At 41.0% G+C, this 15,261-nt stretch overlaps 1 protein-coding gene across 1 annotated transcript in view; it reads left to right on the top strand.

Moving 5' to 3' along the window:
• Window positions 1-9,350, top strand: part of USH2A (usherin) — a gene marked incomplete at both ends in the record, with an annotated part of 783,425 nt that extends 774,075 nt beyond the window's left edge. Inside the window, 2 exons of the mRNA XM_082834448.1 lie at window positions 7,417-7,638; window positions 9,261-9,350. Coding sequence (XP_082690574.1) covers window positions 7,417-7,638; window positions 9,261-9,350 — 312 coding nt within the window. The remainder of the gene's footprint in view (window positions 1-7,416; window positions 7,639-9,260) is intronic.
• Between the last annotated feature and the right edge of the window lie 5,911 nt (window positions 9,351-15,261).

Raw genomic sequence — 15,261 nt, 5'->3', positions numbered from 1 at the left:
ACTGATAGCCACAGCTTTTGCCCGTCTCTGGAGCTCCTTTAAGCGGTGCTCTTAATCCCCTCTCCTCGCGCACCAGGAAACAAAGAGGCAAGAAAAAGTCTCTTGCCTCTTCGGCAGCTCCAAACTTTTTCCCGGACTCCCTCCCAGCTAGCTGTGGCGCACTAGCGCCCTTCAGGCTGTGTTCATGCAGCCAACCCCAGTCCTCTCCCTGGGATCCGACCTCCTAAGCACAAGTCTCAGCTCCCAGCCCCCTCCCGCCCCAGCGGGTGAGCAGACAAGCCTCTCGGGCTGGTGAGTGCTGGTCGCATTGATCCTCTGTGCGGGAATCTCTCCGCTTTGCCCTCTGCAGCCCTGTGGCTGTGCTCTCCTCCGTGGCTCCAAAGCTCCCCCCCCCTGCCACCCACAGTCTTCACCCGTGAAGGGGCTTCTAGTGTGTGGAAACTTTCCCTCCTTCACGGCTCCCTCCCAGAGCTGCAGATCCTGTCCCTATTCTTTTGTCTCTGTTTTTTCTTTTTTCTTTTACCCTATCCAGGTACGTGGGGAGTTTCTTGCCTTTTGGGATGTCTCAGGTCTTCTGCCAGCATTCAGTATGTGTTATGTAGGAGTTGTTCCACATGTAGATGTATTTCTGTTGTATTTGTGGGGAGGAAGTTGATTTCCACGTCTTACGCTTCCGCCATCTTGAAGCTCCTCCCTGCTGTGTTGGGTCTTCGGTGCTGCAAGGGGGCTTTCTCTAGTTGCGGTGAGCAGGGACTACTCGTCGTTGCAGTGCATGGGCTGCTCATTTCAGTGTCTTCTATTGTTGTAGAGCATGGTCTCTGTGTGTGCGGGCTTCAGGAGTTGTGGCACATGGGCTCAGTAGTTGTGGCTTGCGGGCTGTAGAGTGCAGGCTCAGTAGTTGTGGCGCACGGGCTTAGTTGGTTCGCCACATGTGGGATCTTCTGGGACCAGGGCTTTAACCCATGTCCCCTGCATTGGCAGGCAGATGCTTAACAACTGCACCACCATGGAAGTCCCTTAAACTGTCCTCATTTCTTTTCATTCGTTTTTCTTTATTCTGTTCTACAGCAGTGATTTCCACTATTCTGCCTTTGAGCTCACGTATCCAATCTTCTGCCTCATTCATTCTGCTATTGATTCTTTCTAGTGTATTTTTCATTTCAGTTATTGTATGTTCAACTTTGTTCTTTAGATCTTCTAGTTCTTTGTTAAGCATTTCTTGTAACTTCTCAGTCTGTTCCTCCATTTTTTTCTGAGATCTTTACTGTCATTACTCTGAAGTCTTTTTTTGGATAGATTGACTAGCTCCACTTCACTTAGTTGTTCTTCTGGGGTTTTATTTTGTTCCTTCGTCTGGAACATATTCCTCTGCCATCCTATTTTGTCTAACTTTCTGTGTTTGCAGTCCCGCAAGCTGCAGGATTGTAGTTTCTCTTGCTTCTGGTGTCTGTCCCCTGGTGAGTGAGGCTGGTCTAAGAGGCTTGGGCAGGCTTCCTGGTGGGAGAGACTGGTGCCAGCCTACTGGTGGTTGGAGCTGGGTCTTGTCCCTCTGTTGGGCAGGGCCATATCAACAGGTGTGTTTAGAGGTGGCTGTGGACTGAGGAAGACTTTAAACAGCTTGTCTGCTGATGGGTGAGGCTGTGTTCCTGCCCTGTTGGTTGTTTGGCCTGAGGCGACCCAGCACTGGAACATGCAGGCTGTTGGGTGTGGCCAGTTCTTGGCATCAAAATGGAGACCTGCAGACAGCTCATACCAATTAGTGCTCCCCAGTACCTTGACACCAGTATCGTTGTCCCTGCAGTGAGACACAGTTACCCCCCTACCTCTCCAGGAGACCCTCCCAGACCAACAGGTAGGTCTGACCCAGGCTTCTGTGAAGTCACTGCTTTTTCCCTGGGTCCCAGGGTGCACAAGACCTTGTGTGTGCCCTCCAAGAGTGGAGCTTATGGTTTCTCCAGTCCTATGGAGTTCCTGCGATCAAGTCCCATTGGCCTTCAAAATCAAGTGCTCTGGGGGCTGCTCCTCCTGAAGCCAAACCCCCAGACTGGGCAGCATGACATAGGCTCAGAACTCTCACTCCTGTAGGAGACCCTCTGTGATATAATTATTTTCCAGTTGTGTGTTGCCCACCTGGCAGGTATGGGATTTGATTGTATCGTGAATGCACCCCTCCTACCATCTCATTGTGTCTTCTTCTTTGTCTTTGTATGTAGAATATCTCTTTTGTTAGGTTCCGGTCTTTTTTGTCGATGGTTGTTCAGCAGTTAGTTGTGATCTTGGTGTTTTCTTGAGAAGAAGTGAACTCAGGTCCTTCTCTTCTGCCATCTTGTCCTCCACCCAGGCATCTATTTCATTCTTTTCTATGGCTCAGTAATATTCCATTGTATAAATACACCACATCTCCCTTATCCATAAATCTGTCAATCTGTCAGTGGATGTTTAGGTTGTTTCCATGTCTTGGTTATTGTGAATAGTGCTGCTATGAACATAGGGGTGCATGTACCTTTTTGAATTATAATTTTGTCTGGATATATGTCCAGGAGTGAGATTGCTGGATCATATAGCAACTCTATTTTTAGTTTTTTGAGGAACCTCCATACTGTTTTCCGTATTGGCTGCACCAATTGACATTCCCACCAACAGTTAGGAGGGTTCCCTTTTCTCCACAACCCCCTCCAGCATTTGTTATTTGTAGAATTTTTAATGATGCCCATTCTGATTCGTGTGAGGTGGTACCTCATTGTAGTTTTGATTTGATTTCTCTAATAATTAGCAATGATGAGCATCTTTTCATGTGCCTATTGACCATCTGTATGTCTTCTTTGGAGAAATGTATATTTAGGTATTTTGCCCATTTTTTAATTGTGTTGTTTGTTTGTTTGTTTTGTTATTGAGTTGTATGAGCTGTTTGTATATTTCAAAAATTAAGCCCTGTGGTGCATTACATTGATTGATTTACATATGTCAAACCATCATTGTGACCCTGGGATGAATCCAAGTTGGTTGTGGTGTATGATCTTTTTTATGTATTGTTCTATTTGGTTTGCTAATATTTTGTTGAGAATTTTTGCGTCTATAGTCATCAAAGATATTGGCTTGTAATTTTCTTTTTTGGTGGTGTCTTTATCTCGTTTTGGTATCAGGGTGATGGTGACTTCATGGAATGTCTTTGGGAGTGTTCCCTCCTCTTCAGTCTTTTGGAAGATTTTGAGAAGGATTGGTGTAAGTTCTTTGTATGTTTGGTAGAATTTGCCTGTGAAGCCATCTGGTCCTGGACTTTTGTTTGTAGGGAGTATTTTTATTACAAATTCTATTTCATGTCTAGTGACTGGTCTTTTCAAGTTATCTATTTCTTCTTCATTCATTTTTGGTGGACTGTATGTTTCTAGAAACTTGTCCATTTCTACTAGGTTGCCGAATTTCTTGGCATATAATTGTTCATAGTATTCTCTTATGGTTTTTTGTATCTCTGCAGTATCAGTTGTGCTTTCTCCTCTTTCCTTTCTTATTTTATTTGAGTCTTCTCTCTTTTCTTCTTGGTGAGCCTAGCCAGAGGTTTGTCAATTATGTTTACCCTTTCAAAGAACCAGCTCTTGGTTTTATTGATTTTTTTCTATTGTTCTTTTTTAAATCTCTATTTTATTTATTTCCTCACTGATCTTTATTGCTTCCTTCTTTCTGCTGACTTTAGGTTTTTTTTATCCTTTTTTTCTTTTCTAATTCTTTCAGGTGATGGGTTAGGCTTTTTTCAACTTGTTTTATGAGGAAGGCCTGTATCACTATGAACTTCTCTCTAAGAACTTCTTTTGATGCATCCCATCAAAATTTTGCATGGTTCTGTTTTCATTGTCATTTGCCTCAAGGTATTTTTAAATTTTTTCTTTGTTTTCATTGTTGGCCCATTGGCTTTTTAATAGCATGTTGTTTAGTCTTCATGTAATTGTTTTTCTTTTTTCCTCATTTCTTTTTCTGTGATTGATTTCTAGTTTCATGCCATTGTGGTCAGAAAAGATGCTTGAAATAATTTCTATACTCTTAAATTTGTTGACTGTTTTGTGCCCTTGTATGTGGTCAATCCTAGGCAGTGTTCCATGTGCACTTGAAAAGAATGTGTATTCTACTTTTTTTAAGATGTAATGTCCTGAAAATATCAATTAAGTCTAACTGTTCTATTGTATCATTTCAGAGCTCTGTTGCCTTATTGATTTTCTGTCTAAAAAAATCTTTCCACTGATGTGAGTGAGGTGTTAAAAGTCTCCTACTATTATTGTGTTCCCATCAGTTTCTCTCTTTATGTCTGTTAGTATTTGTTTTATGTATTTGGGTCCTCCTATACTGGGTAAATATATGTTGACAAGTGTAATATCCTCTTATATTGATCCCTTTACCATTATACAGTGTCCTTCTTTATCTTTCTTTTTAGACTTTGTTTTAATGTCTATTTTGTCTGATATGAGTATTGCGACCCCCACTTTCTTGTCATTTCTGTTTGCGTGAAATATCTTTTTGCATTCCCTCACTTTCCACCTGTGTGTGTCCTTTGCCCGAAAGTGGGTCTCTTGTAGGCAGCATATTGTAGGCTCTTGTTTTATATCCAATCTGCTACTCTATGTCTTTTGATTGGAGCATTTTTTCCATTGACATTTAAGATAATTATTGATATTTTATTGCCATTTTAAACCTTGTTTTCCCATTGATATCATATTTCTCTTTGTCTCTTTCTTTTTCTTTTGTTTTTCCTTTTGTGGTTTGATGATTTTCTTTTGTATTATTCTTGTGTTCTTTTTGGTTTTTGTGAATTCATTGTATGTTTTTTATTTCTAGTTACCTTGTTTTTCAAGTATATTAGCCTCTTCCTATATCTACTGATTTTAGACTGGTAGTCATATAGTCTCAAACACATTCTGGAAAAAAAATCTTCATTTTCATACTCTCCTCTCCCACATTTTATGATTTTGATGCCTTCTTTTACACCTTCATGTTCATCATTTTTTCATCCTTTTGGTTGTCATTGCTTTCACAGAAATTTTTTCTTTTAATATGTGTACTGGCTTATTTAAGTGATTTAGTTTCAAACAGATTTTCTGTTTCCTATAGATTCTTCTTTTCTATTTAGAGAAGACGTTTTGATATTTCCTTTAGAATAGGCTTAGTATTGCTGTATTTTTTTAGTTTTTGCTTGTTTGAGAAATTCTTTATCTCTACTTCTATTCCAAATGATAAGCTTGCAGGCTAGAGTATCCTAGGTTACGTACTTTTCCCTTTCGGGACTTTCAGTATATCTTGCCACTCCCTTCTGGTCTGCAGCATTTCTGTAGAGAAAGCAGCTGATAGCCTTATGGAGGTTTGCTTGTAATTAACTCTTTGTTTTTCTCTTGTGCCTTTAGATATTTAGCAGGCCTCCTCTTTGCTCTGTGGTTGTCACTGCCCTGTCAGGGGCAGAGTCTGCTCCTGAGTTGTGGGAGTAGAAGCCCTCAGAACGGTTTCTGAGCTGCAGTGTGAGGTAGACGGGAGTGGAGTGTTCCCGCTGGGAGAGGGGCCACTGAGTCTTCCTTTGCGGGAGCTGTCTACCAGGGAGTGTGCTCTGTGGTGTCACCTGTGCAGGCTCGCAAAGTACTCTGTGGTTGGCACTGCCCTCGGCACCACCTCCACTGTGGGAATTCAGGCAGTTGTCCCTGTTGTCCCTCAGGCACTGTGTTCACAAAGCCACCAGCACAGAACCTTAGGTGCTGATCCACTGAAGTTGGGTACCAGGACTGCAGTTGTCACATACCTGGACCTGCCATAGGAGCTGTGGAAGCATCCCAGACCCCAGCCCAGCCTCCAAGCACATTGACCGCAAAGCTCACAGCTGCTGAGGCCGGACTTGTCTGAGCCATGGGAGCACCCACTGTCCTGCTGCCAGAACTCGTAGAGGCAGCAGGGAGAAAGAGGCTGTTATGGCAGGCTTCACCCCTCCCTTCACATGCCCTTTAGCAATGGCACTTTGCCTCTATGGCAGGCCCAGGCTTCTTCTGTGTACACCCCAGTTGTGGCCCATACCACACTCCAGCCCCTTCAGGCTGTCTCCATGCTGCCAACCCCAGTCCTCTCCCCGGGTCTGTCCTCTGAAGCCTGAGTTTCAGCACCTAGCCCTGCACATACCAGTAGGCATGCATCTTGGGCTGGGGATTGCCCCAAGATAGCACCGATCCTCTGTGCCCATCTCTCTCTGTTCTGCCTGCCGCCAACCAGTTGTTGTACTCTCTTCCGAGCCTCTGAAGCTCCCTTTCTGTCCCAGCTGATCTCCCCACCAGTGAAGGTGCTTCCTAGGATGTTGGAACGTTTCCTCTTTCACAGCTCCCTCCTAGAGGCGCAGGTCCATCCCAATTTCTTTTTTTTTTTTTTTTTTGCCCTACGCAGTTATGTGGAGTTCTTTCTTGCACTTCTGGGTGTCTGATATCTATTGCCCTAGTTCAGTAAGGTATTACATGAGCATTATTCTACATGTAGATGTATTTTTGATGTATTTGTGGGAGGAGGTGAGCTCCACGTCCTTCTATTCTGCCATCTTGATTCCTCCCTCCAAAGAATTTGTTTAAAAACGTTCCAAAGGCTGATACCCCACTTTTGTTTTCAGTTTGACTCCGTGGCTGATGTATCTGATGTGTCAAGCAATGTTACCCTAAAAAGTTACACCATGCACTTTGAGGTACCTCTGTGTGCTGCATGAATGCACGATCTTTGCATGGTGTGTTGGTGGCACGGTGAAAAGCAGAACACTTCACTGATTGGTTAAATCAGCTAAATCAGAACCCTCAGATGTTTAGAGCAGCTACAGTTCCTAATGGCACATTCTAGATCCTAATCAAAGAGTACCTGTGTCTTTCTGATGTCTTTGTGTGTTCTCCTTATTTTGGAGGCTGGAATCCTATAACAAGGGGAACAATGTGGAATGAGAAAAGAGGGAGGGAGGAGTCAGGTTCCCTACATAAATCCAGGAATTTTAAAGTGAAATACAGTTGTGCTCACTTAGTGACTGACCATGAGAGAACATTGCTAATTCTGCTCTGGGGAAGGGCTGTTCTCAAGAAGGAGGCTCTGTGCTGACACCCATGAAGAGACTACCTTGCTAACCCGACCCCTCACCCTACTGCTTTGCGATGCAGCAGCCCTAGTCCACAGGGAATAATAGCCAAAGCACCAGTATGTGAACTCTTGGGGCACTAAGAATGCTGGCCATCTAACGTGGCCATCAGCTTATTATCTCACCTTTACCAAGAATCCAGGGGCCACAGGATTCCAGATGAGCTAAGTTCCATAGGAGGAGATGGGGACAGCGCTCCCTTCATTGATGACATGTGACACATGATTTTCTATCCTACTTCAAGACTATTTTCTTTAGACCTTAGTCACCAACAGTAACTTTTTTTTCAGGGCTTAGCTGATACCAAAATCCCCCGGTCTGGGACACCTGTGAGTATTAGGAGCAACCGGAGCCTGTCTGTACTGCGCATCCCAAGTCAGAGCCAAGTCAGCCAGACCTATTCCCAAGGCTCTCTCCACCGCAGTGTCAGTCAGCTCATAGACATTCAAGACAAGAAGGTCTTGACTGACGACTCGCTGTGGGAAACCATCATGGGCCATGATAGCGGACTGGTGAGTCAATTTCCTCATCCAGAGCCTTTGCTAAACATTCCAGAAGTATATTGATAAAGAGGTGGCATGGAGCTTCCTGTACCTCATTGAAGGATGGCCGCACGGCACTCAGTGCATCCCTCTGACCATTTACCCAATTATTTTGCTACAACTTGTTTACCTGCTTGATGAGCAGGGTAGAAACTTTGTCTTGTTCTTCTGGCACACAGTAGATGCTCAAAAAATAAACTCCTGCATAAGTGGATAGACAAACAGGCTCTACTTCGTTATCTTGGGCAGAACATGACTGAAAACATTGGAACTGGCCTAAAAGAGGCATAAAGTACAAGCATCTGTTTTACTAAAGAAAAAAAAAAGGAAGTGTGTTTTCCTTCTGGTTTATGGTTAGAGGAGAAAAAGAGTCTCTCAATAGGATCAATAGTTTCTTTCCAAGAAACTCAGAAAATTATGATAAATAAGGGCATTACTATTTATGAACTTTGTTTTTCATAATTTCAGTCCAGGGGGTACAAAAGAGTTAACGTCATCATTATGTAATATTTATTTTGAGCTCCTAGTGGCTGAAATGAATAAAGTCCTAGAGTTTTTAGCAACCATCACACTTCATTGTGCCAACTACCTACATGTCTGAGGGAGTACCGTTCCTTTGGAATAGTTGGATAATAAATAGATGGTCAACTAAGAACTTAGCCCCTCTGCTTACTCCTCTGAGCCAGAAGTCGTCACCTCCATTTCTTTCAACTGTCTGCTTCTGCATTTGGACTCTCACTCATCGCTCTCTCCCACTTCTCACTTTTCCTTCACTGAAAAGTTGATGACTTCCATGAAACCTTTCTTAACTAATGGCAAAGAATAAAGCAAGTTTCCTGGCTCCAGGTTCCAATCACAACAAAAACTAAAATTTACAGTCCTTCTGGTTTGCTTAGAATGATGATAAATAATAAGCATTTAAAAATCATGGGGCTGTTTGAAGTTGTTACAACTATTGAATTCCATGATTCCATTTTGGATCTAAAGTTTCTAAATATCAAGAATAATTATATTAGGTTGAAACATAAATAATTAATTGATCATATTTGACATGCAAAATGGCAGTTTCATATAGTTCAACATAATACATTGAGGGCTTAGATGAATGTGTGCCCTTACCCAAGAACACACAGCTAGTAATTTTTGTGTGGAATTGGGATCTTAGAAACATTGTCTGATTACACTGCCCCCATTCTTCACTATTATACTATATTGCCATTTTGCTTACTTTTGACCATACTGGTGATAGGCAGTCTGCAAAGTGATTCAGTGAAAGCTTTTCAAGATGCCCATACTTGGCAAATTATCTGTTCATTATAACATTATAATCAATATTACTAGCCCTATTCAATAAATATAAAATACAGTAAGAGAGTGAGACACAATGGAGCATAATAGCTTGCATTCTGGCTCTTCTGTTTAATTTTGAACGAAATCATATAAAACGTCCCCACTTTACAGATGAGGAAACTGAGGCTTGAAAGGTTAAGATATGTATGGTACAATGTAACGCTCAAATGATATATTAATACATTTTGCATAAGACTATTGCCAGCAACATCCTAACCAGTGATGATTGGTGTCTTTTTCAGTATGTGGATGAAGAGGACCTGATGAATGCCATCAAGGGTTTCAGCTCTATGACTAAGGAACACACCACATTCACCGACACCCACCTGTAAAGGATGGAAACCTGTAAGATATAAAGCTGGATGAGGGCTCCACACCCCATCCCCACTGGGTTATCACACATCATAAATGCTAAAAAGCCATTGCTTGTTATCCTATAATCCTTGAAAGAAATGAGGTGTTTTTGAAATTGTTCCTAATAGAGGTCTAAGAACTATTATTTTTCTGGCTGTCTGAAATGTGGGGTTTCTGAAATTTTATGTCCGTATGAAAATACTTATTTTGCTCTCCTTATTTTGTGGAAGCTAAATAAGCATATAACTTTTACTTGGCTCATCTGGCAGTGACGCCATTGTTTAAATGAATAATCAGTGGCAATTTCGAGTTGGCCCACAGTTGCTACCGGTAAATGAAGTTACTAATTTAAAAACTAAGGATTCTTCTGAGGGGATGTCATTGCTGCTTCTTTGAGCAGCACAGCACTGCTTCTGCTTTCATTCCCCTATTTCCATGAAAGTTGACATGATCCTGTGAGGAACAGTTCTAATAATAGCTGCAAAATCAAGTCCCAATTTCAGATCAAGCTGAAACACATAAGAGAAGAACAAACTCTGCATTGAGGCTACACGTTTGGCTGTAGGTTCTATTTGATTACAATGTTTAGGGATAAATATTTACCAAACCACATAAACTTGTAAATCAATGTCTGTTCTTACATTTATGAATCTTCTAAAAAACTAAGGAATTAAACAGCTAATTTATAGATTTCAAGGAGAAAAATGAAGGGTTTTGATAGATATTTTACAGTTTTGAAACTCCAATCAGTACTTTACATAAAATTCTCTCAATTCACTGAATACCCAGGAATATTGATATCTTCAACTTGGCACATTTCACATGGAAACTACTGTTTTATTTGCATTTTTTAACTAGCCTACGTGAAATTAAAAAAGGAAAAATTTTGTGTTCTTCCAGCCTTGAAATTATAAAATTAACATTTATATGTAAATGCAGGATTACATATATGAATATATATCATATATCTGTACTATATCCCTTCATTTCAGAGAACTGCTAGAATCACTAAGTGCAGATGATATTTAACAGTACCAATTTCCATGGGTCAAAAGTTTTTGCTGTTTACTCTATTTGGATTATAAAGCTGTTGGTGAGTCCTACATCAAGAAGCATTTTTTTCCCCAAGTCAACATAAAATGAAACGTATTTAAGTTTGTGCTTTGCGGAAAACGATGGAAGAAAACCCCTTCTTCATTCCTAAAGGTCTTAATGACTGCAGGAAGTTATTTTGAATATGTATGTCTAAAACACAACTGTCGGACATATTTTGTGAATTACATTCAGAAATAGGTGGATTTCCCCAAAGCTGAGATGGCAAAAACTTGTAAAACAAGGAATAACCTTACTTAGTCTGCCTGAAAATGATGAATTACCCTAAATGCCCAACAGTCAAAGATCATGAACTTTGGGGGTACTGAGACTTTATCCACATCTGCAGAAGAGCAGCTCCTCAGAATGACCAACTCCTGGACAAGCCTTGCCAACCTTAAGTGTCAACAGCACAGACCAGTATTAAGCAGAAGTTCTGCCCCCTTGTTAGAAATGCGACAAGCAAACGAATCTGAAATAATTGTGCACATTTGGCAGTGGATGTTCAAATTATATTTTTTCCTCGCCAAAAGTTTTATACTTTCCGAAATGGAAACAGGATTGGCTAATTTCGTTTACAGGTTTTAATTCCCACTTGCTGATTCAGTCTTAGCTATTTAGAGCTGGCACAGATGAGCCTTGACCAACCAAGGCTGAGTTTCTGATGCATGTGAGCTACTTAAGGTATATACAGAAAAGTGTTCCTTCCCAGTCCTGTGCTTGCATCCTTATCCTTGGTCTACTCCTCTGCAAATATGATTGGCTAGTCATGGGTGGATTCAGGAGAATGAGCACATCCTCACTGTTGAAAAATTAACTAGACACTATTATCACATTCTAAAGCTTCAAAGGAACATAAAAAGAAAATTGCAGGGGGTTTTAGCTTAAGTTTTTCTCTACTTAATCACCTGTTTAGACATCTGGTTATTACATGAATTCGTTTAGCTGAATCATTTACATTTTGATCCCATGGCTCAGAGTGGACAGAAGCCTGCACAACTTCCACCCACAACACCACCCTTGTAACACTCTGAACTCTACTTGTATTTACTTCAGAGAAGCCCAAGATGTTGTCTTGCTACTTTAAGTGGTAATGTGTGCCAAGCCCCTGTTCAACAGTTGGACTCACCCCTGGAGATTCTGATTCAATTGGTCTCGGGTGGTGCTGAGCCATCAGTACCTTTAAAAGCTTCCAGATATTCCTAATGTTGAGAACCAGTTATGTAAAGAACCTGGAAAAACACATGCTGTGCACAGGGACTCCAGTACTGGCCCACTTCTCCTTTACAGAGACTACAACAGGTGGCTCTCTCTAAATCTGACTCATGTCCCCTCACTTGAAGAGGCCACATACTCAGCTTAAATTTTAAGAACTGCTTTGTTATGCCTGATATTAACTGTTTGATAAGAGTACACACCTATGCTTTTATAAGCTCTACCAAGAATTGTATTTATAGATGACCTATTGCCATTTCTACTAAATGGAAAACCTAAATATGAATCTGTTATGGTACCTTATGCTGATCTAAAAACCATGTTGGCATCAATATAATTCAATCTGAACAACCTGTAAATAAAACATAGGCCAGGTGGAATAATTCAGTGAGAAGGAATTAATTATGTCACACATGAATAGTTTATTTCCAATGCACAAATATCATGTAAATTAATCTAAAGATGGTTTGCTTAATAAATATTTAAATGTGAGCCGTTTGATTTAATATATTTATGAAAAAATACTAACAGCTCTGAATTGTATTTACAGCTTACACATAAATGATAAAGGTGAGCCCATTTAAGAAAAAAGGATGTTCTGAATAATCTCTCAACCATTGATGAATTAGATGAACGTCAGAATCAACTCTTAACACTTCTTTTCAAAACATGAGTCCCAACCACCAGAGATTCAAATTTAGCAAGTAACCTCAGGTGACTCTGATAGAAGCCTGGATGAGAAAGCCAGGAAAAGACCATAGGCTACTGAAACAGATGTGGGTTCACAAGGTGGCTCAGGAGCTAAGGAGCCTTATGGTGAAATTATTTATCCTCGGTGGGTCTTGGTGATCTCATTTTGAATGAGGATAACAATACTTATCCTAGTGATATGAAAATACTTGAGTGTTGTTTTGAAGTAATTTCAGAATTCCTGGAAAAACTTTTCATCATGAGAATTATAATTCTGTTGTTTTTCATCAATCACATGAAGTATATACATATTTCATTTTTTTTTCTCAATGTATTTGTTTTTTGAAGTTTTTCCTTGTAGTTGATTTCTAATCTCATAGTGTTGTGGTCAGAAAAGATACTTATGATTTCAATTTTCTTAAATTTACTGAGGCTTGCTTTGTGGCCCAGCATGTGATCTATCCTGGAGAATGTTCCATGTGCACTTGAGAAGAATGTGTACTCTGCTGTTTTTGGATGGAATGCTCTATAAATATCAATTAAGTCCATCTGGTCTAATGCATCATTTAAGGCCTGTGTTTCTTACTGCTTTTCTGTCTGGATGATTTGTCCATTTAGGTAAGTGGGGTGTTCAATTCCCCCTGTATTATTGTGTTACTGTCGATTTCTCCTTTTATGTTTGTTAACATTTGCCCCATATATTGAAGGGCTCCTGTGTTGGGTGCACATATATTTACAATTGTTGTATCTTCTTGGAATCATCCCTTGATCATTATGTAGTGTCCTTCGTTGTCTCTTTTAACAGTCTTTATTTTAAAGTCTATTTTTCTGATATGATTATTGCTACTCCTGCTTTGATTTCCATTTGCATGGAATACCTTTTTCCAACCCCTCACTTTCAGTCTATGTGTCTCTAGATCTGAAGTGGGTCTCTTGTAGACAGCATATATACAGGTCTTGTGTTTGCATCCATTCAGCCAGTCTATGTCTTTTGGTTGGAGCATCTACTCCATTTATATTTAAGGTAATTTTCTATATGTATATTCTTATTGCCATTTTGTTAATTGTTTTGGACTTGTTTTTGTAGATCTTTTTTCTTCCTTTCCTCTTTTGTCTTCTTGTGATTTAATGACTATCTTTAGTGTTGTGTTTGGATTTCTTTTTCATGTGTATATTATAGATTTTTCTTTGGTGGTTACCATGAGGTTTTGATATAGCAGTCTATATATATGTACATGATTGTTTTAAGCTGCTGATCTCTTAATTTCAAATGCATTGCCAGTATCCTGCACTTGTACTCTCCTTCTCTCACGATTACTGGTTTTGATGTTATATCTGTGTGTGAGTGATTTCCTACCTTTACTATATTTTTGCCTTTACCGGTGAGCTTTCCCACTTCATAATGTTCTTGTTTCTAGTTGTGGCCTTTTCTTTTCCACTTACAGAAGTTCCTTTAGCATTTGTTGTAAAGCTGGTTTGGTGGTGCTGAATTCTTTTAGCTTTTGCTTGTCTGTAAAGCTTTTAATTTCTCTGTCAAATATGAAGAAGAGCATTGCTGGGTAGAGTATTCTTGGTTGTAGGTTTTCCCCTTTCATCACTTTAAATATATTGTACCTTCTGGCCTGCAGAGCTTCCACTGAAAAATCAGTTGATGGTCTCATGGGGATTCCCTTGTATGTTATTTGCTGCTTTTCCTTTGTATTTTTTTTGTCTTTATCAGTTACTATGTGTCTCGGCATATGTTCTTCCTTGGGTTTATCCTTTATGGCACCCTCTGTGCTGGGTGACTGTTTCCTTTCCCGTGTTAGGGAAGTTTTCAGCTATTAGCTCTTCAAATATTTTCTCAGGCCCTTTCCCTCTTCTCCTTCTGGGACCCCTATAATGCAAATATTGGTGCATTTAATGTTGTCCCAGAGGTCCCTTAGACTGTCCTCTTTTCATTCTGTTATTCTGTTCCACGGCAGTGATTTCCACCATTCTGCCTTCCAGCTCACTTATCCGTTCTTCTGTCTCATTTATTCTATTGATTCCTTCTAGTCCATGTGTTTATTCTTTAGATTTTTCTAGCTCTTTGTTAACCATTTCTTGTGTCTTCTCAGTCTGTGCCTCCATTCTTTTCCTGAGTTCTTGGATCATCTTTACAATCATTACTCTGAACTCTTTCTCAGGTAGACTGCCTATCTCCACTCAGTTGTTCTTCAGGGGTTTTATCTTGTTCCTTCGTCTGGTACATATTCCTTTGCTGTCTCACTTTGTTTAAATTTCTATTTGTATTTTTACGTATGTAGTAGCTTAGTTACGTTTCTCTCTCTTGGAGAATGGCCCCCTGTAGGGGATGTCCTACGTGTCCCAGCAGTACACTCTCCTCTTGTCACCCAAGGGCCAGGGGCTAGTTGGTCCCAGGGTAGGTTCTCATCTGTGCTGTGGACTCAGTTCTACAGGCTGCAAGACTGTAGTTTCCTTGCTTCTGGTGTCTGCTCCCTAGTGGGTGAGAATGGTAGAGAGGTTTGTGCAGGTTTCCTGGTGGGAAGGGCTGATGCCTCCCCACCGGTGGGTGGAGCTGGGTCTTGGCCCTCTGGTGGGCTGAACCCTGTCAAGCGGTGTGTGTAGAGGTGGCTGTGAGTCCAGAAGTCTTTAGGCAACCCGTCTGCTGATAGGTGGGGCTGTTTCCCACCCTGTTGGTTGTTTGGCCTGAGGCATCCCAGCACTGGAGCTTACAGGCTGTTGGGTGGGGCGGGGTCTTGGTGCCAAGGACTTGAAATGTCTGACTCCATCCAGAGTTTACACAGGTCCCCACATCAGCCACCAGCTTTTATGACCCCTGAGAGCCACAGCTGCCCCTGCCTCCCCAGGAGATGCTCCAAGACTAGCAGGTAGGTCTGGCCCAGGTTC

The sequence above is a fragment of the Leucopleurus acutus genome (assembly GCF_964270905.1).
Source record: "Leucopleurus acutus genome assembly, chromosome: 2".
Taxonomy (NCBI): Eukaryota; Metazoa; Chordata; class Mammalia; order Artiodactyla; family Delphinidae; genus Leucopleurus; species Leucopleurus acutus.
Note: the sequence above shows the minus strand (reverse complement) of the source record. Positions and strands in the feature narration are given on the sequence as shown.